Source organism: Mirounga angustirostris, unplaced genomic scaffold (assembly GCF_029215605.1).
Source record: "Mirounga angustirostris isolate CCGP_5_RB_7025 unplaced genomic scaffold, mMirAng1.0.hap1 SCAF_6, whole genome shotgun sequence".
In the NCBI taxonomy this organism is placed as follows: Eukaryota; Metazoa; Chordata; class Mammalia; order Carnivora; family Phocidae; genus Mirounga; species Mirounga angustirostris.
Genome location: NW_026991714.1, coordinates 28,418,196 through 28,437,982, shown reverse-complemented (window position 1 = coordinate 28,437,982; position 19,787 = coordinate 28,418,196). Strand labels below are relative to the sequence as shown.

Sequence of the window (19,787 nt, the reverse complement as noted above, 5' to 3'; positions counted from 1 at the left end):
TCACGGTGGTTAGAAGTCAGTTTGAGACAAACTGGAAGCTCAGGAGGAAGAACTTTCCAGCAACTGGAGAGGTTTACAAATGACTGATAAGGCAGTGAGCTTCCCGTCATGGCAGGAATTCTAGCTGACACTGTGATCAAAGGAAGTTCTCATTTGGGTGATCCCTGCCTCTGGGAGCATCTCTTCTGCCTGATGTACCACCCACACAGCTCACCCATGTTCCTTCTGCTAAGGAGCTCCTCCTGTCTGTGTCTGTCCGTCTGTCCCTCCTGACCTCCACTGAGATTCTCCAGCTGGTGAGAGAACTCAAGGAAGCACACATGCAGGGCAGACCTTCCTTCGAATGGCCTTTTCCCAATCAGTACAGCGTCTCCCTGGTGACTCTTTGGCTTTCTTCTCCTACCTGATTTCCTTCTACCTGACATCCTTCATTTTGAATTCAACCTTCGGGAAAAGTGTCTGGGCATTAAATTGTTTAAGATTTTACATTATCTACCCTACACGTCCCCTGGCAGATTTAGACTCTGACATTTTCCAGAGGTCAGAACTTCTTCCTTTGAACATTTCAATGTAACTTGAACAGAACCGTGTTTCTTCACTCAGCAAACATTTATTGCATGTTTGCATTTCAACAGAAATGGAAATGTGTTGTACCAACCGGGGCTGGGGGGGTGGGCAGCTTTCTTCACCATCCACCTCCTAGACCTTGCCTGTTTCAGGCCCTGGGTTAGGGTTGCAGGGAGGGCCGTGGTTCGGGCAAGGGCGGATTAGGACGAGGGACACCCCTAGGTGCCGCTGGAAGATGGAAGAGAGCCCAGTACACCCTGTGGAGCCTGGCGCGCCTGCCACGGGTCACTCTGCCAAAGGCCAGGCTGGGCTATCCTTGCAAGTTGCATAGCCAAGGAGCTACCATCTGCTCCCTAGAAGGCACAGACATCCTGTTTTCTTAGAAATCTCCTGCCCCCACCCCCGGCACCTTGGCCTTCTGCAAAGTCCCAGCTGCTCATGGAAACAGAGGTTATCGTGCTCCCTCCCCATCTCCAGCCCTGTCCTGCCCCACCTGCTTCTCCAGGGAGCAGATCGCCAGCCTTCTCTTGCCCTGCCCTATCCTCCATAGCCGTCTCTGTCCACGGGGTCCGGGTGCGGTCCTTCCCAAGGATGTGTATCTCCTGCCTCCTCTCTGACCCGCCACCGCCTCCCTCTGGTCCCCCCGGCTCTCTGGACCCCAGAGAAGGCGTAAATGCCTCTCAATCTGCTCTCCAGGTCCTCTGCTCTCATATAGCTGGTTTCCGCAGATCTTCAACCTCATTCTCCTCTGCTCTCCTGGAAGAGAGCCCTTTACAGCTTCAGTACCCTGGGGCTGCCTTTCTCCATCTGCCAAGTGTTCTCTTTTTCCAAAAGTTCTCTCCTTCCCTCCTCAGGCTGGCCTTTGGTCAGACTTCAGTGAGGAGGGTGCAGTCAGTGGGGTCAGGAGGGTAGGGTTATTGGTTTTCTTCTCTCTGGTTCAACCTCTAACCAGCTTCCGGCATAGATGACACTGTCCATTCGGGCTGGAGAGTGAGGGGAGGCCTGGGGCCCTGGCCGAGTTTGGGGAGGTGGAGGCAGGCAGAGATGAGAGTGTAGAACCGACTGAGGTTAGAGACACGGAGGCCTCCGTGTCTCTAACCAGGAAGGTGCTCCTGGGCCAGTGCACGCCACTCACCCTGGCAGCATAATTATGGCACCAACAAGCATGACAGCAAAGTATTTGTATTTCTAACGCTAGTTCTTGCTACCTGCTCTGGGTCAGGCGGTGCTTAGGTCTACATATATGATGCTATTCAGTGAAACATGTACATTACCTAGAATTCCCTCTCCCCAGTAGAATGCCCTATTGCTTTCTCACCAGTATGTTGCATCCCTTCAAAAACCCAAGTCTATATTCATTTCTTCCAAGAAACCAACCAACTCCAGTTTTTCTTTGTCCCCCTGATACTCGAACATCAGGCTGATACTGAATTCACAGCAGTACATGGTGAGCGACCCCCTCAGACCGAGCACTCCCCAGGGCAAGACGAAGTCTCCTGCTTTCTCTGAGTACCCCCCACCCTGCTCTATTGCAAGCCCCCAGCTCAGGGGCCTGCAGACACACAAGAGCCCGACACTGCCTGCGTGGCTTAGAGAGAGCCACGCAGGAGCAGCAAACCCCTCACACAACCCTGGACTGTCAGACTGATCTGGGCCTTGGAGGCCATCTCTTCTATCCCATGATGGAAGTGGGACCTGGAGGAGAAGAGATTTGCTCTGCATTTCACTGTGAGTTAATAGCAGAGCTGAGCCCAGAGTCCCAGCCATCTGGGTTGAAAAAAAGGAAAAACTGGAGAGAGAGGAAGACAAATCTCAGTAGCCCTGGAGACTCACAGGGTCCCCCAGCCCAGCCCCCGGCCCCAGGACCAGACATCAACTTTCCCTCCTGCCTGCACAGCTCTCCCCGCCCCCTCCTGCCAAGCTGCCAAAGGGTCCATTTAGCTGGAGACAGCGGGCGGACGGGTGGGCGGGCCAGCTCTGAGAGCCCAGGGTAATTGCCTATAATAAAAGCTCCCACAGCCTTTGTTCCTGGGAGCGATTGTACGGTTGGGGTTGTGCTCAGAAGTCTGTGTGCACTTGGGAGCTGGTGCCCGGAGACCTCACCCTTCCTTCCTGCTGCCACACTGGCCCAGCATGGACTTATGCTCCTGGGAGTCGCTGTGACCTCAGCTGAGCCTACCCCTCCATCTTCCCTGACCTCCTCACTGCCTGGACTGTGAGCAAGCCCAAGGAGGCCTGTGTGCCCCCTAAGCTCTCATAAGGAGTCAGTGACCTGCGCTTCAGAGGAAGCTCTTCCCTCTGTGTGTGAACATGGCTATAATCCAGGCACAGCCTGAGGTTAGGGACCATGGCAGGACGCAGGACCCAAGGCCTGGAGTTACTCTGGGTTTCCTCTGTCCTGTGGGCGATTTGTGTTCCTGGGATCGGTGGAACACCAAAGGGTGACTGGCATCAGGCATCCCAGTGCCCTCACGAGTTCCCCTATTGCCCCTACCACTGGCCTCACTTTGCCCAAGTCCTGCTTCGTGCTGAGTACACACATGTATGCATGCTTGCCAGGGAAGGCCCAGCCCAGAGGGGTGTAGAGCACCAGCACCGGAGAAGAACCGAGCTCCAAGGGGGTATCCTTAGACCCTTAGAGAAGCTTCGAGGCCAGGACAACCTCTGTGATGAGTGACCACCCCTTCTCTGTCCCACAGGCTTCAGACGGACCAGGAACCTGGCCCCCTCCCTCAGGCTAGCTGGGTCCTTGATGGCTACTCCGGCTGCCCTGTTGGGACTGAGGAGAGCTTCTCCTGTGCAGGTGAGTGTTCTAGAGGAAAGACTTCCTCCTGGGCTGGGGAGGCCACCAGACTAGAAGTCTCACTGCCCCTGTGGGAGAAGAGACCTGGCTAGACAGGTCTTTCTCTTCACAATGAGCCATCAGCCTGTGAATTGCATTTTGAGTTTTTGCCATGCTTGGCTCAACCCAGGGCTGGTCCATCAAATCCAGGGGCACGTCCAAGTCAGGAGAGGAAAGTGGCCAGTGGGTGCCCTGTTTATCCAGTGCTCAGGTCTGGGAGTCACCAAGGCCATGACAAAAAAAGTAACGAGCTGGGAGATTGAGAACCAAGAGCCAGGTTCCAAGCAAAGCCCAGATGAACAGTGGAGGTGCTGGGAACCAGCGAGGCAGCCCAGAGCCATCTGGCTAACTGCCTCACAGCTGCTGCCTCTCCCAGGCCACTCCCACACCTGTCACCTTCCCTGGGGCACCCGGTAGTCACAACATATCACCTGATGCATGTCGTACTGGTGCCTGAGCCTCAGGAGCCAGAATGTGAGGCTTACCAAGAAGAGCCCCAAACCTGGAACACAGTGATGCTCTGTAGGGGCAGAGATGCTGCGTGTCCCCAGGTGCATCCTCAGGCCAGTGTCTGGCCCCCGGCAGGTGCTCAGCAGGTGTCTCTGACTGAATGACTGGTGAGCGGATGGGTGAATGCTTGTGTGCCATAGGTCAGGTCCTAGATTGGTCAGATTCTAAACTCTTAGCGGGGTTTAGGTGTGTGTGTTGATATTCCTGCAACATTAAAAAATACCTAGAGGATGACTGTGTATGCACGAGAGGTACTCGAGACTCCACACTGCAGGGCACCAGCTCTGTCTGTCCTTTAGTTTCCAAAGGGGGCTTGTCCTAGGAAAAGGATGAGCTTGCTTTTGGCAAACCTGAGATTGTCCAGAGGTTTTGTCTTAGCTTCATTTCGGTGCTTGGCTCCGGTGGGCAAAGTTCGGGTGTACGACACAGCCTGACCCTGATGCCATTGGACCCCAGTAGAATGCCATTCCTGCTTTCTTCGTCCCCTCTGTGCAGGTGGTTGGGTGTTCCTCTAGGCTGGGGGCGGGGCCCTTTGAGCCTTCTGCCGGCCTGGGCGCCAGCAGTGGTCTTAGGGCCTTTGTGACCCCGAAGACAGAGAAGCAACACTCACTCCATGGCAAGCCTTGTAGAGGAGGTTTGTGGGGGTGGAGCCTGGGCATCTAGAAAGTGAGCCATTGCCTCCCACAATAAGTATGCCCGCAGAGGAACCAGGGCATGGTGGGGGACAAAGGAAACCAAATGTCACTGGCACTGAGAAACCATCAGAATTAGAATGTGGTAACCAGGAAACTATGTGGAGCTCTATTTTTACATTTGCAGTTTTGTTAGTGTAATGGCTTCCTTATGGGTATGCCACACTGTGGGAGTCTAATGATCTCCACCTAACTAGGCTCTCGTTCATAATCATTATCCGATGAGCTGGGGAGAGGACTTTCACTTTTAGCATCTGCCACAGCCTGACTTTAGGAATCCCCCAGGCTCGTCAGCTGGAAGACCATCCTTACCAGCCAGCTCTGAGCATGTCCGATAGATCCCAGGTTGGGTTCCTCCGTGAGGTGGAGTGCCAGTGAACCTTTGGAGGTGGGAGAAAAGGGAGAAGCCCTTGCTTCCTCCAAGGCTCCTGGGGAGGAGAAACCAGGTTCACTGCCTCTGCTCTGCCATGCCCTAGTCATCATGGCGATCCACGTTGGCCAAGGCTATGCTGAGCATGCCGACGGGTTGGATGGAGAGAGAGATTTAGGGTCTGCTTGTGCTTTGTAGGGGAACCTGCACTCTAAGCCTGAAGAAAACAGAGATGAGAAGGGAGACGATGGAAGACTTCCATTTTATGCCCTGTTCCCCTACCTCTGAACTTCACTCAGAGCATGACATGATTCATTCATTCTTTTCTTCTTTCATTCAGTCAACAAACCATCAATGAGTGTTTGCCTTGTGCCAAACACTGTGCTCAGCACTAAGGTAAAAGATGAATAAGGGGCACCTGGCCGGCTCAGTCAGGAGAGCATGCTACTCTTGGTCTTGGGGTCATGAGTTCAAGCTCCACATTGAGCATGGAGGCTACTTTAATCATAAATAAGTAGATAGATAGATAGATAGATAGATAGATAGATAGATAGATAGATAGATAGATAATTTAAAATGGCATTCCTATAGAAAAAAATAAAACAAAGAGATGAGTAAGACTCTGAAACTGTTTCAAGGAGTTCATAGGCTAGAGATTCACTCCAGTGAGTCTGACCCAGAGGATCGGTTGGCAGTGACCTGCCCTTGTAGGAGCTGATCCGGCAGCCCAGTCAGTCCTGCCCACATGAGGCCCTCTAGCACGAGGAGGACACTGGCATTATGCTCCTCAATTTGTAGAAGGATATTTGGGTGCCTTGGAGAATAGAATACCATATCCTATATCGGTGTCATTCACAGAACCCAGCACAGTTATTGACCATGTGATTCCCATATCAATTTGTAGACGACAAGGGGCAGGTCTGCTTTCTTTTGTAGCTCAAACATCCTTCCTTCTTGTTTGTGAACCCGTCTTGCTCCCCATACCTAGCACAGTGCCCGCTGATCAGTGTTTGGTGAAATGGTGAATTGAGAGAGTAAATAAGGAACCCAAGGTCAGGGGTTGTGGAGTCATTGATCCTCTGTGGACCTGCTTCTTGCTGGCTGATGAGGAGCAACCAGCCTTTCTTCTGTTCTCTTCCCAATACGGTCCTCTCAGGCATCCAGGCATCTGGGGGGACAGAGGCCTTGAGGGGAGCAGGGAAGACTAAGACCTTTCTCAGCCTTGTACTACTTTCTTCCTTATTCTGCCTGGGAATGGAGTCCAAATGAGGTGGGATAAGCTTTGTAGAGCAGGAAGAGAATTTCCCACGATGACTTGCCACCACACAGCGGTGTTGGGACTTGGCCTTCGTATGTCCCAGGGGTGTTCTGCACCTAGCCCATGGGTGTTTGTGTGTGTGCCCTGACGCACTCTTGGCTCGCTTGGCTGTGCTGGTGAGGGCCCCGTGCTGGTCCCATCTGCCAACACTCCCCTTAGTTGCCACCATCAGATCTTAATTTGGAAAGCCAGTGGAAGCCAGTGCTGACATTTCTGTGTGCCCACATGTGTGAGGCCGTGTGCAGGAGGACTGGGAAAGGTCGCCCCAAGGTTGACACAGGTTCCTTAATTACTTCCACTTTGTGGCATGTTTGACTGAGTGCTAAGTGGACACATAATGAAGGGTACTTTCTCTCACCATCACATGTGTTGCTGGGGAACAAGCTAGAGCTTCCTCCCTGCCTTGCTTCTCACACAAGGCTTGATATATATAGAATAGGAGGGGCAGTGTAGAGTTTGGCCTCATGCTGGAGTTGTTTTGTTTTTCTCCTTCTTTCTTCTCCCTTGTTGAGCCGACTCCATCTTGAAGGCAGAATTAAGTTTTTTCATGTTTTGTGAATTTGGGAGCAGGGATAGAGTCCCCCTTCTGAGAAAACTTGCATACCTGGTGTGCCCTCCGCCGGGGGGCAGGAGAGAGGTCTGGTCACTGCATTCCCTGGGAGAGGAGTTTGTTCAGGGCTCTTAGGTGGTCCAGCACAGTGGGGCAAGCCCCCTGTGCTCTTCTGGGGGCTTCAGGCCAAATCCAAGTATCCCAGGGCTACTGATGACTTGGAAAATCAAAGAACACAGGAAGTCAAAGCTCTAATGAACTTTCCCCATCACCCACATGTGGCCTCATTTTCCATGGGGAGCGATGTGGCTCAGAGAGAAACAGACCTGTTCACGACTGCCTGGTTCGTTAGCAGGGGAATTGAAGCCAGGACTCCTGCCTTTTGGTGTCTCCAACTCTAAAATGACCAAATGGTAACCATGACTACCATTTATTGAACACCTACTAGGTGCAGGGCTCCGTGCTAGATTCTTCCCGTGAAGTCCTTCACGAGCATCTTATGCAACCCTTTGCAGGTGGAACTGTTATTCTGTGGAATAGATGAGGAAACTCCAGCTCAGAGAAGTTACATGAACTAGCTTGTCCGGGAACACACAGCTAGGGGGGCTGTGCCAGGATTTGAATCTGGGCTTGTCAAAAAGCCCAGCCTTCCAGCCTTCCAGCGCTGCTCCCCTGCCTTCCCGCTGCTCCCAGCACTCACTGGGTCACTGGCACACTGTCTCCCTTAACCTCCGCCAAATGGTGGGGAAGGAAACAGGGTCAGGGAGCCACAGTCCTGCTGACATCTTCCTCAACGTGAGCAAGCCCTGGGATGTCACCGGCTTCTCTGTCATCCCCAACCTGTGTCATTTCATGCTGAGTTCACACCGCCGTGTCCCCTGCCCTCTGGGGACTTTCAAGCTGAGCTGAGCCTGATGTCCCAGCCATCCGTGGAGAGAGGACGTGCAGACAATTGACTAGAAAACACAGGCCGAGTTCAGGGGCAGATGGTATTAGCTCTGTTGTCAGGGCTCAGGCAGCTCCGTGCCGCTGTGGGCCAGAGGAGGCTCGGGAGTTCGGGGGTCTCTTGAGGGCCGGTTTGGATAAACAGGGTGGCTGTCTGGGACCAAGTAGGCTTCTAGGAGCTGGGAGGGGAGGTAATCATAATACCGCGTAGCATTGGCTAGCACTTGCTGTGGCTTCCTCTGCATTAGGCCCTGCCAATAAGCACCTTCAATCCTTCTAACAACGTGTGAGAGTTGGAACAGCTCCCCAGCTTCGTATCACAGCTTTACCACTTGCTAGCTGTGCAGCCTTGGGGAAATGATCTAATCTCTCTGTGCCTCCATGATGATGACCGTACCTTCACAATGAGGACGAAATACACCAATGTATAAAGTGCTTAGAGGAGCACTGATACATAGTAACTGCTTAATATGTGTTATTGTTCGTTACTGAGGAGAGTGCTGTTACTAACATGCCCACTTTACAGATGAGGAAATGAGGAAAGGCTATGCGACATGCCCAGGGTGGTCCAGCCAGGATTGGAACCCAGGCAGCTGGCCTTCGGAGGTCACTCTCTTAGCCATACATGCCATGACCTTGCTGGAGGGAAACATGTCCCGAGTCCTGGGGTGCCACCGGGAGGCCGGGAGGGGCAGCGGGATGAGCAGCAGGACAGAGCCTAGCTCGGGGGGGGGGCCTGTGAAGGAAGAGGCCAGAGAAGTGAGGTCATCTGAGGTACCCTGCTGGAGGAGTTTGAAATAGAAACTAGAGGGATCTGGATTCTATTTCTTAGGAGGAGGAAGGGGGAGGGAGGAGACTGAGTGACTTCTCAAGACAGCATTTGGCAGGGAATGGGATTAATCTCCAAGCAGTGAATTTGACCCAGTGGGAGCCATTTTAGTGGAATGTCAAAATGGTTCTCCTGTAGAGAATTGTCCCCTATACCCCGTACCTGTCTGACCTCGACTCAGCTTCCTTCTGGCAGGTTTCTGGAGATTCAGCTCTCCCAACTGAGAGGAACTTCTTTAGTTCTTCCTGGGAAGCCCTGGCCTCTTGTTTAATTCTCTCTCTGTGTGCCTATGGGCCATGGGAAGGCCCTGAGGATAAGGATATGTACTGGGAGGAGGTAGGCCCAGTTACTAGGAATCTCTCCAGATCCGACTACCCCTTACAACTTCAGAGTGTTACCTAGGGGGCTCTGGGGCTGCTAGAAATTTCAGCCATGGGAGGAGGAAGGAACCTGAACTATTTGCTAAACTTTCACCACTGTCCTTCCTTGACCAATGGGGAGAAACTTCCATGACTAATCCAGAGAAACCCTGTTTCAATGATGCCCTAAAGACTTGACTTCACAGGTCTTTGTCCCATCCCTGGAGGCAAAAGCTGGCCAATCCTGTTCACAACAGGGTCTCCCTGGGAAGGCCTGAGGCAGATGGAGAGCCTGCAGGCAGCTTCATCTCAAGGAGCCCTGGCTCCGAGAGAGGCTTTAGTCCCTCCCTCTGGCACCACTGAATGGGCAGAAACCGGAACACAGTGCCCCCCCTTCCCTGCACTTCCTCTATCCCCTTGATAAGAGGATTAGGGTCCCCCACTGAGAGACTTCCCCCCCCACAATAAGGCCGCCCAGCAGGCTTACATGGAAGGAGCTCTGGGGAGAGGCAGTTGAAGAGAGTGAGCGACATAGACACAATAAGCAGGAAGATTAAGTGCTGAGAATTACCCCAGTCATAATATTCCTTGTCCTGAGTCCTTTAAGAGGCGGAAGGAATCAAAACCCCGCCTTCCTGTGTGTGGCTCCCGGGCTGTGGGAGTCCTGTGCTTCAGAGAGAGCTGAAGATAATTAAAGGGTCAGGGCAGAGAGAGGGTCAGCGAGTGTGGGGTCATCCAAGCCCTGCGGGGAGGGGACAGGACAGAGAAGTGGTTAGTCTTAGTCATCCCTTCTCTCAAGAAAATCGTTCCACCTCCACAGAGGGCTGGAGAAGCAAATAAGTGTGTTCTGTGTTGAGAATGATCGAGGTCACATTGATAAGAGAACTTCCGAGTGGGAGGAGAGCTCAGCCCCATCAGAAGTGGAGGGCGAGCAGCTCTCGTGTTCACATAAAGACTGGCACAGTCCAGGGGCAGGAGCTTGACCCAGTGAGCTCACTGCATCCTTCCTGCCTGAGAACCTGGGTTTCCATGGGGCAGGAAGAAGCACAGAAGTGGTAAGCTCCTTGTGATGAAATCAGACTGGGTGAAAGGTAGAGTTCTCATCATGCTTTGAGACTCCCACCCACCACACCAATGACTATTCTTAACATTTGCAGAGCAGTTTTTATATACTAAGTAATTGCCAGTGATTATTCTATTAAAATTCAGTGAAATATGAATCCATGGCATTCCTGTGTTAAGTTTAATGTCTCTTTAAAAACCTAACAAGGGGCGCCTGGGTGGCTCAGTTGTTGGGCGTCTGCTTTCGGCTTAGGTCGTGATCTGCCTTCGGCTCAGGTCGTGATCTCCGGGGTCCTGGGATCGAGCCCCGCATCGGGCTCCCTGCTCCGCGGGGGGCCTGCTTCTCCCTCTCCCTCTCCCCCTGCTTGTGTTCCCTCTCTTGCTGTGTCTCTCTCTGTCAAATAAATAAATAAAATCTTTTAAAAATAAAAAGTAAAGGGCGCCTGGGTGGCTCAGTTGGTTAAGCGACTGCCTTCGGCTCAGGTCATGATCCTGGAGTCCCGGGATCGAGTCCTGCATCGGGCTCCCTGCTCGGCAGGGAGTCTGCTTCTCTCTCCCACTCCCCGTTTGTGTTCCCTCTCTCGCTGTGTCTTTCTCTGTCAAATAAATAAATAAAATCTTTAAAAAAAATAAAATAAAATAAAAAGTAAATAAAAACCTAACAAAAACTCTCATAAAGCACAGAGGTGCCCGCTGAGAGAATGGGTATAGCCATGATACGTGAGTGTCTTTCTCTCCAGAGTAGTGAGAAGGTCCCCAGCTGGTTCTGGGTCAGGTGGGTAAAGGTTTCTCCCTATTCTTGCAGTTGTTTTTAACTTTTTAGCATCAAGGACCTCTTTCAGAACCTGGTTGTCTCCCTAGACAAATGGACTCTTCACAACACAAAACTTATATTTGACGGTTGGTTTCACGGACCTTCACAAACCAGTTTGTGAACACACATTAGGAAGTTCTCCCCTTCAGTAATAGTATCACAGCGTTGGCCAGACAACCTCAGGTTTGGACCTTTTGTTTTTTCTCATCAGGTTTTTGGGTTTCCTTGGCCCACAGTGAGGTAATGGGATTTATTACAAATGGGTCAGTTCTGCTCTAAAGCAGAATGTTGAGTATGATCTTTGAGGTTCCACTTAGTGTTGTGATTCAGTGACCTTAAAACAATCAACTCTGCGGGCGCCTGGGTGGCTCAGTTGGTTAAGCGACTGCCTTCAGCTCAGGTCATGATCCTGGAGTCCCGGGATCGAGTCCCGCATCGGGCTCCCTGCTCGGCGGGGAGTCTGCTTCTCCCTCTGACCCTCCTCCCTCTCCTGCTCTCTGTCTCTCATTCTCTCTCTCTCAAATAAATAAATAAAATCTTTAAAAAAAACAAAACAAAACAATCAACTCTGCATGGACAGGTCAGATTGGATTCTAGGTTTGCCCTTATAACAGGATACATGCACACAGGCAGTTTGTGTTTCCAGCCAACACACAGGCACAGCTGCACGCACAGAGGCTACCCTTGTCCCTCTTCGTCCCCCGTCACAGGCCTGTGGTTGCCATGACAACTGATCTGGGCTGGTCCTAGTCTAGGGGCAGTGGACCTGGGTGTTGCAGAGCTCATCTGGAGCCCAATGTGCAATGAACACCCCAATGGATGTGTATGGAACAGTTGCCATGGCAACACACAAGCCAAACACATGTGGGAAACATCTAAGACTTCTTATCCTGGTCTCTTTATTAGTGCAAGGAGCACAGGGATCTAATTTTAAATGAGTGCAATTTCAGAGTCGTCTAGATTAGGTGTTTTCCTTCGGCCTTTCCCTGCTGTAAGGCCATGAGCAGAGGGATTCGAGAGGTTCTCCACCCCGTACTAATTTCTTACGTAACCAACGAGAACACGTTTCATTACAGGAAAATGGAGGCATTCTCTTAAGGCCACGTAGCAAGTCAAGAGAACCGGGACCTCCAAGACTTGAGAAGAGGGAAGTCCTGAAGGGGTCCTGCACTTGTTAGTACTGCCAAGTCCACTAGAAGTGACCAGGACCCCAGGACAAAGGGCATGAGGCTGAGCTACCAAGGGGCTGGTGGTGCTGTAGATCACCAAGGGAGTAATCCTCTGTCCTTGTCCCCAGGATTCTATGGGCCAGTTTTATTTTTTTTAAGTTTTTATTTATTTATTTATTTATTTATTTGAAAGAGAGTGGGGGGTGGGAAGCACAGAGGGAGAGTGGCAGGGAGAAGCAGATTCCCTGCTGAGCAGGGAGCATGATGGAGGACAAGGATGTGGGGCTTGATCCCAGGACTCTGAGATCATGACCTGAGCCGAAGGCAGATGCTTAACTGATTGAGCCACCCAGGTACCCCTGTGGGCCAGTTTTAATGTGACTGCACTCCTAGACCCCCATGCAAACCTCAGGTGCAGTGGGCATCTGGGTTACAGGGAGCAGGGGTGGGATTAGGCCTGGACCAGAGGATAGGCAGGAAGCATGAGAGGGCAAGGTTACCAGGTGGTGGAGCCAGAGCCGTGAAGGCCTTGAGTGCCTCGCAGGGTCAGCTCTGGCTCTATACCAGCAGGTATCAGACTTGGAGAGCCCAGTCCTGCACCTGCAGCTGGACATGCTGGACTTCGGGCTCGGGTCCTGTTTCCTTGTATGATAAGAGGTGACTTATTGCCTTCCCAGGGTCTATTCTCTGCCCTTCCCATTTCACCAGATGGTAGGCTCATCCCTGTCCTGTTGGCCTAGAGGCTCAGGGGAGGTGCATCCAGGCTGCTGTGAGCCCTGAGGAATGTGGGTTGTAGTTTAGAATTTCTCAGCATTGCTACCCTCCTAGAAGCTCTCCCTGAGACAGTTAGGCCAGAGGGTAGACAAAGGCCTATGATCCCTGGCTCTACTCCCAGCCTTTGGTTTGCTGAGCCTGATTTTCCCCCAACAGGCGGGCAAACAGCAAATCTCTTCTGAACCTGCACTGCTGACCTTGTGGCCCAGAAGAAAAATTCCCAACCCCTGGGCTTGGGCGCCTCCTGGGACCAGAGATGCTGAGTGAGGGCCTTGCAGAATCCATATTTCTACCAATGCCCTGGCAAAGCAAAGTAGCAGCTGGGCTGGGAGGAAGGAAGTGGATCAATCTGGGAAGGCTTCCTGGATGAGGCCCTTGGAGGTATGAGGAAGCTGGTGCATCCATGCTGGACCACTGTGTCCACTGGCCCCTTTTCTTCTGCAGATGGCAGCGAAGGGTGGGGCTCAAATTCCAGTTGAGACTGTCTCATATGCCAGGGAGCCTGGGCTCTGAGGACACCTTGCTCACTCTTGCCTCTGTCTCCCAGAGATGTCACAAAGCTCTCCACACCTCTGAGTAGAGCAGAGATGGAGATGTTGGAGAGGAGAGGGTCGCAGTTGTGATATGTCCCCAGGTCACTCCCCCGAAAAACTGGAGCTTCCCTTGAAGGGGCAAAGAGAGGGTCTGCTGGCCTCCCTGTGGCCCAGGGCTGCAGAGAAGGAAGCAAAGATGTTGCTGGGACCTCATCCCAGAGCCTGGTTCCCATTCCAGCATACCAGCTGCAGTGTCTCTCACCACGGGGTATTGAGAGGTCACTGCTGTTTACAATCCCCCACACATCTGTTCTGAGTCACGCATTCATTCATTTACTTGCTCGTCATTCACCAACTATTTCTGAGAGCCCACTATGTGCAAAGAGCCATGATGGGTTTTGAGAAAAAATTCATAATCAGTCGACCAACCAAAGATGGATCCTTGGGAAACACAAAGGAGTGAATGAAAAATTTTGGCTCTGGATGTTCAGAGATTATTGAAGTGGCTACAACGAACTGTGTGGAGAGAGTCAGGGAAGGCGTCCTAGGGAAGGGCCGAGGAGAACAGAAGACTCCAAAATATTCTCTAAAACCAGCTCCTCCGCAAGTCTTCCCTATCTTGGTTGAAGGCCAGTCCAGTGTTAGAGTTGTCCAGGCCCAAATCCTTGGGATACGCTCCGTTTCTGTAAATCCCACACACCCACACCTGGTCTATCAGCAGATTCTAATGGCTTCAGAATATAGAGTCTGACCACTTTGTGCCACTGCCAAAGTAACTACCCACTTCCAAGCCACCATCCTCTCTCACCTCCGCTGTTGGGACTCTTCTGCCCACGAGCTTAGCGCTGCAGCCAAAGTGACCCTTTCAAGGGGGAAGCTGGGTCCTGTCACTCCTCTGATCCAAACCTGCCAGTGACTCCCATCCTACTCAGAGTAAAAGGCCACGTCCTTGTCATGACCTAGAAGGCCTTCCACGCCCTGGCCTCCAGTTATATCTCAGACTTCATTGCCTACCACCATCCTCCCCTTCCTTTCCAGCCACGCGGATCTCCATGCGGTTCTGCTGCTGGGCCGGGCACACTCTCCCTCAGGGCTATTCCCTCTGCCTGGATATCTTCCCCCAGTTATCCATATAAATTGCTCCCTCTCTTCCTTCAGATTTTTACTCAGATGTCATCTTCTTAACTAAAGCCTTATTTGGCCACCATACTGAAAATTCAACCCCTACCGCTGGAGATTTCATATTCCCCTTCCTGCTTTGTTTTACTCCTGAGAACTTTGTAGTAGTTAACATTTCTTTCTCATTTATCGTCTGTGTCTCCCGTTAGACAGGGAGTTCCACAAGGACAGGAGTTTGTGTCAATCCTCCAGCACTCCTCATAGCGGGCACGTAGCAGGCACTGAGCAGGAGGTGAGCAATGGGGAGCTGGTCATCAGGATGTAGACGAGACTGTGCTGAGCACCGGCCATTTCAGCAGCCTCCAGCCTGGCCTTGCGCACATTTTGAGTGCTCAAGAAGTCCCTGCCAATGGGTGGAATGACATAGGGGAATGACAGGGTAGAGAAAAGGACAGAAGGAGGTGGGGAGCAATGCTGGAGGGCTTTCCACAAAGGCATAAGTATTGGAATCTGCTAGGGAGGTGATGAAAAAAACCTCATCATAGGGATCTGAGGAGGGCAGACTCAAAGAGGGTGTCTGTCACTCAGTTGGCCTGGCCCAGGGTGGGTGGGCTAGGCTTGCAGAGCCATGGGACTAGGTGCCTAGCTCTTGCTCTCCTGATCATGACTGTGAGCTCAGATATCAAGAAAACTCTTCCCTCTTCCCTGCTCTGACTTGGCCCTTGTCGGAGCCAAGTTTGGACTCACCTGCCCACTCCCCCCTCCCTCAGATCCCCTCTTCTCCCAAGGTTACCTTTCAAGGTCAACAGGGTGGGGGCAGCCCACCTCTCCTTTCTACCTTTTCCTGTCCTCCTCTCTCCCCAGTCTAATGGGGGAGCCCGCAGACCCCCCACGGACAACCTGGGTTGCATCTGTTTCCCAGCACATGGTGTGAGAATGTAAAATCACACAGCATGCCTTTCCTTGGCTGTATGCCTGTGTCTTCATTCCTCAGATTGCTTTAAGTTCTCGGTCAACACATGTGGTCAAATCACTCATCCCACCCCATCACAGAAAGTGCCATTGCCTTTGGAGATAGAGGAGTGGGGTGATGAGTGGTTCTGGGGAGCTGGGAATTGAGGATTTTCATGATTCCAAACCAGCCTCTTTCCCCACCTCCTCTTTGGAGACTGGGCAGAATCCAGTTGCTCTCCACAGGGCACTGACATCACCAGGACCCACTCTCTGCCCAGCCGGGCCTCTCCCTCATCACATAGGATTTCTCTCATCAGACCATCCCCAGCCTATCTTTTCTGTGGCTTGGGGAAAGAGGAAACGGCAGAGTGGGAGGGGCTCAGGGCGGTTTGGCTATGGTGTGACAGGGCAGGTCCCTCTCTTTTTAGGAATCACTCAAGGAAACATTCTGCACATATTGGCTTTATCGACTGATGCTGGAATGGCTGTTGCCACGGCAGCAGAGGCTCCCACTGCAGTAGAGGATGGTGGGAAACTCAAGGGATGTGAAAGGAATCAAAAAAGAACCAGATAGAAGGAGAGGTCGCATTAGGGAGTGTCTGAAAGTTCCAGGATGCCAAGAGGACTATTTAAAGAGGCCACCACGGGGCGCCTGGGTGGCTCAGTCGTTAAGCGTCTGCCTTCGGCTCAGGTCATGATCCCAGGGTCCTGGGATCGAGCCCCACATCGGGCTTCCTGCTCGCCGGGAAGTCTGCTTCTCCCTCTCCCACTCCCCCTGCTTGTGTTCCTGCTCTCGCTATCTCTCTCTCTGTCAAACAAATAAATAAAATCTTTAAAAAATAAATAAATAAAGAGGCCACCACATGGCCATGGCACAGCCCTTTAGAGAGTGGCATCGAGAAGATGAGCAGTACCGGGTGGACGTGAACGGAGAGAGGACTAGCACTCAAGGGGATTAGCACTGAATTAACTCATGAGATGAGCATGGAAGGTGTTTTCCATCTCATAAACTGACAGGTGGCCTCTCGTGCAGGAGGGATTGGGGGCGGTTAAAGGGGGGATTGTGGGGGGCCAGTGGTGGGGGGCTAGTGCCTATCTTCTGGACACAGACAGATCCAGAGGAGACAATCCTCCTCAAAGGAGGCAGAATTTCAGGAGCTGTTTATTTTTTTTAATTTTTAATTTTTATTTTTTTTAAAAGATTTTATGTATTTATTTGACAGAGAGAGACACCGCGAGAGAGGGAACACAAGCAGGGGGAGCGGGAGAGGGAGAAGCAGGCTTCCTGCCGAGCAGGGAGCCTGATGCGGGGCCCGATTCCAGGACCCTGGGATCATGACCTGAGCCGAAGGCAGACTCTTAACGACTGAGCCACCCAGGCGCCCCTCAGGAGCTGTTTATTGAAGGAAAGGAAAGGAAAGGACTTGGGATTTGGGGCATGAGCTATCCCCAGAGAGGAGGCACAGAGGAACAAAAAAGGAGTAAAGACGAGGAAGAGATCGGGCTTGCACGCAGGGACCAGCGAGGGCTGGAAGAAAGGAGGGTCAGCTTCTGGGGGCAATGGGCATGCGGGGACAAGGAAGTACAGGTGGACAGAGCAAAAAGTGGAATAGTGCCTCATAGTAATTCTGAAGATTAATTTGACAGGAGCAAACCTACAAACCTACTGGAGACGGGAAGCCAAATAAACCAAGGGGTGACAGCGTCAGGTCTGCCTACAGAAGTGCGCACTAGGCGGGATGGACCACAGTGGAAATGATGGTTTTCAGCCAGATGGCAACCAGTTAATTTCTCCTTGTCTGCTAAAGAGATGATTTTACATACAGGGAAAGAACATAGAAATAATAAGCAAGAGCTACTGTAACCTGGTAAATCAGAGAACAAGGATCCCCAGATTCTCAAATCGCTATTTTTAGGAAAGGTGAGGTTCCTGTGTGATTGAATTAGGTGTGTCTGGCGCAAATTAGGGAATGACCTCTAAGTAAGGATGAGGACTCGAGAAGTGATTGTTTGCAGTTTCATTAAAGGTGGCCTGTGGGACGGGGGAGGAAGGGCATGGTTACCCGGAGACTTGGCACCAGTGATGGGGCTCGGTCCCTTCCTTGAGCTGGGATCTTATGTTTGGGCATAAGCATGAGGACGTCATGTGTGCCCAGAGAGAAAAATCCCAGGACTGGCCACACCTTTGGGTGCTCTCTGTGGCCGGGGCAAGTTCTGGCATGATACCACCTAAGTCCCTTTAACCAGATCTCTATTGCTTGTCATTCCCTATCTGAGATCACAAGACTTGGTTCCACCCCTGAGTTTCCTAAGTGCTAGACATAGACTCTGAGGCCAGTCTGCATGTGCCCTCTGGACCTTCTGCTAAGTTTTTGCACCCGGCCCCTTTCCTCTGCTTCTCTGAGGCAGCAGGGCGTGAGCCCGAACAACCTCTTGCTTTCTGCTCTCCTGGTCTGAACCCTTCTCTGTTTATACTGCTTAGTATTTCAGGAAGCTTTTAAGACCTCCTCCACCTCTTCTGCCTGGTGGCAGTCTCTTATTCCTACGCTCACATGTACCCAGCCCCTAGGAAGGAAGTGATGGACTCTGGGGTTACAGCACTGAATGAGACAGCCAGGGTCCCTGCTCTTCAGGGCTCGGTCTCCCTCCGGTCACTCCTGAAATTAGTATACACATACCTGTGTCTGCCTATCTGTGGTGAGTGTGTTGGTGTATGTGACATTGTTTTTTCACAGGGTCAGGATGATTATTTTCCCAGATCTGTGTTGTCTATCTTGTACTCCCCCTGTCAGACATTGAATTCCTTGAGGGCAGAATTCTCCATCTTTCTATGTATTGACCAAAGCCCAGCCAAGGGCCCATGCTTCTTACCAACACCCCTCTGCTTGAGAACTGTGTGTTCTTGGTATTGTGGTAAGCACATCCTCTCGGTGATGATCCCTGTTCTTGTAGATTTTGTTGTATCTCAATCCAGCCCTGGGATTATGGAAGGCAGAGGCCTGGGGACAGACACTACCAGGACCCAAGAGTCATAGAGGGGACAGATCCAGTACACAGCGCTCAGGCCTTCAAATCCATTTTGCTTAAACAGTTGTGGCATCTGCTTCCTGCAAGGTGCTGAGAGACATAGTTCTGAACCCAGAAAGCTCCAGTGCTGGTGGAGGAGACAGACATGTACACAAATACCTCTCACACCAGGCAGGCTGTGACGATTAGCACTAGGAAAGTGGGTGAACCATGAGACCCAGGCACAGGGTTGTTCAGATTCTAAGGGGACAGGCAGGAAGCTAGAGAGAGGAAGGTTGGGGATGGGGTGGGCAGATAATCTGACAGCCCATTCTGGCAAAGAGTTCTTGAGGTGCCTAGCTGGCTCAGTCGGAAGAGCATGCAAATCTTGATCTCGGGGTCATCAGTTCGAGCCCCATGTTGGATGTAGAGATCACTAAAAAAAATAGATAAACTAAAAAAAAAAAAAGAATTCTTAGGGCTTTATCCCCAGTGTGTGGCTCTATCTGGGCCCCACCTCTTCTGGAGCAAGCTTTGCTTCCAGAGTCATATCCTCTGCTTTCTCCTGTTCCTCATTTTCTTGCCTGAGAACCATTTGCTCAGGCAACTTGGCACTGACCTGGGAGGCCATGGGAGAATGGGCAGTGTCGCCCTCTACTGAGGGAGTGCCCTAGGCGGACTGCTGCTTGCTCCATCCCTCTTGGCCTCTACCCCTTCCACCCTATCTTTCTTCCCTGAGTCCAAGTGGGAGGAGGGAGAAAGGAAAATGTTGTCTTTTTAAATTGCTCTGCAGTCCCACTTTAGATCAGGCCTGCAGGGGACCCATGCTAAGCCTCCAACTGATTTCCTAGGTTTGACAAAGCGCTTTTACCCATTAAGCTGGTATTATAACCACTGTAAGAGAAGAGAGCGAGCCAAAGGGGTGCAGTGACTTTGACAAGGTCAATTAGAATGGCAATCCAATCTCCTAATCCCAACGGTTGGTCCTTTTCTCCATGCCCTGAGCCCCCTCCCCCGTCAGCCCTAGGCCTGTCTCTCCGAGCCACCCCTGTCCCAACCCCTTTGCCCTACCCCAGGGAGTATCCCCTACCTCTGGAGGGCAGCCGAGAGCCTCCGAGACTGAAGTAAGATGGTACTGGGAGTTTCCTGGAGGGAAACCGCCACAGTTTGGAGTGGGGGTGGGGAAACAAGCAACCTGGATTGTACGGCTTCCCCAACCCCGCTCCCAGCATCTCTCCCGGTCCCACGAGCGCAATTTCCCTCCTGCATCATGAGCTGCCCTGTCTCAGTCCCGTTTACCTGCGCCTCACATCTCCTCGACAGATCCTTTTCACTGCCCCCCACACTCTGGGCGTGGCAGAGGACCACGGTGCC

The 19,787-nt window shown here is 51.9% G+C and overlaps 1 protein-coding gene across 6 annotated transcripts in view; it reads left to right on the top strand.

Annotated features, from left to right (window-relative positions):
* The window catches only part of NAV1 (neuron navigator 1), a 246,046-nt gene that overhangs the window by 74,757 nt on the left and 151,502 nt on the right, over positions 1 to 19,787 (top strand). For all 6 annotated transcript variants that reach the window (XR_010412232.1, XM_064594014.1, XM_064594017.1 and 3 more), the window contains one exon: positions 3,267 to 3,370. Coding sequence is in view for 4 of the 6 variants with exons in the window: in XM_064594014.1 (XP_064450084.1) it covers positions 3,267 to 3,370 (104 nt within the window). In the remaining 2 variants the exon portion in view is untranslated. The remainder of the gene's footprint in view (positions 1 to 3,266; positions 3,371 to 19,787) is intronic.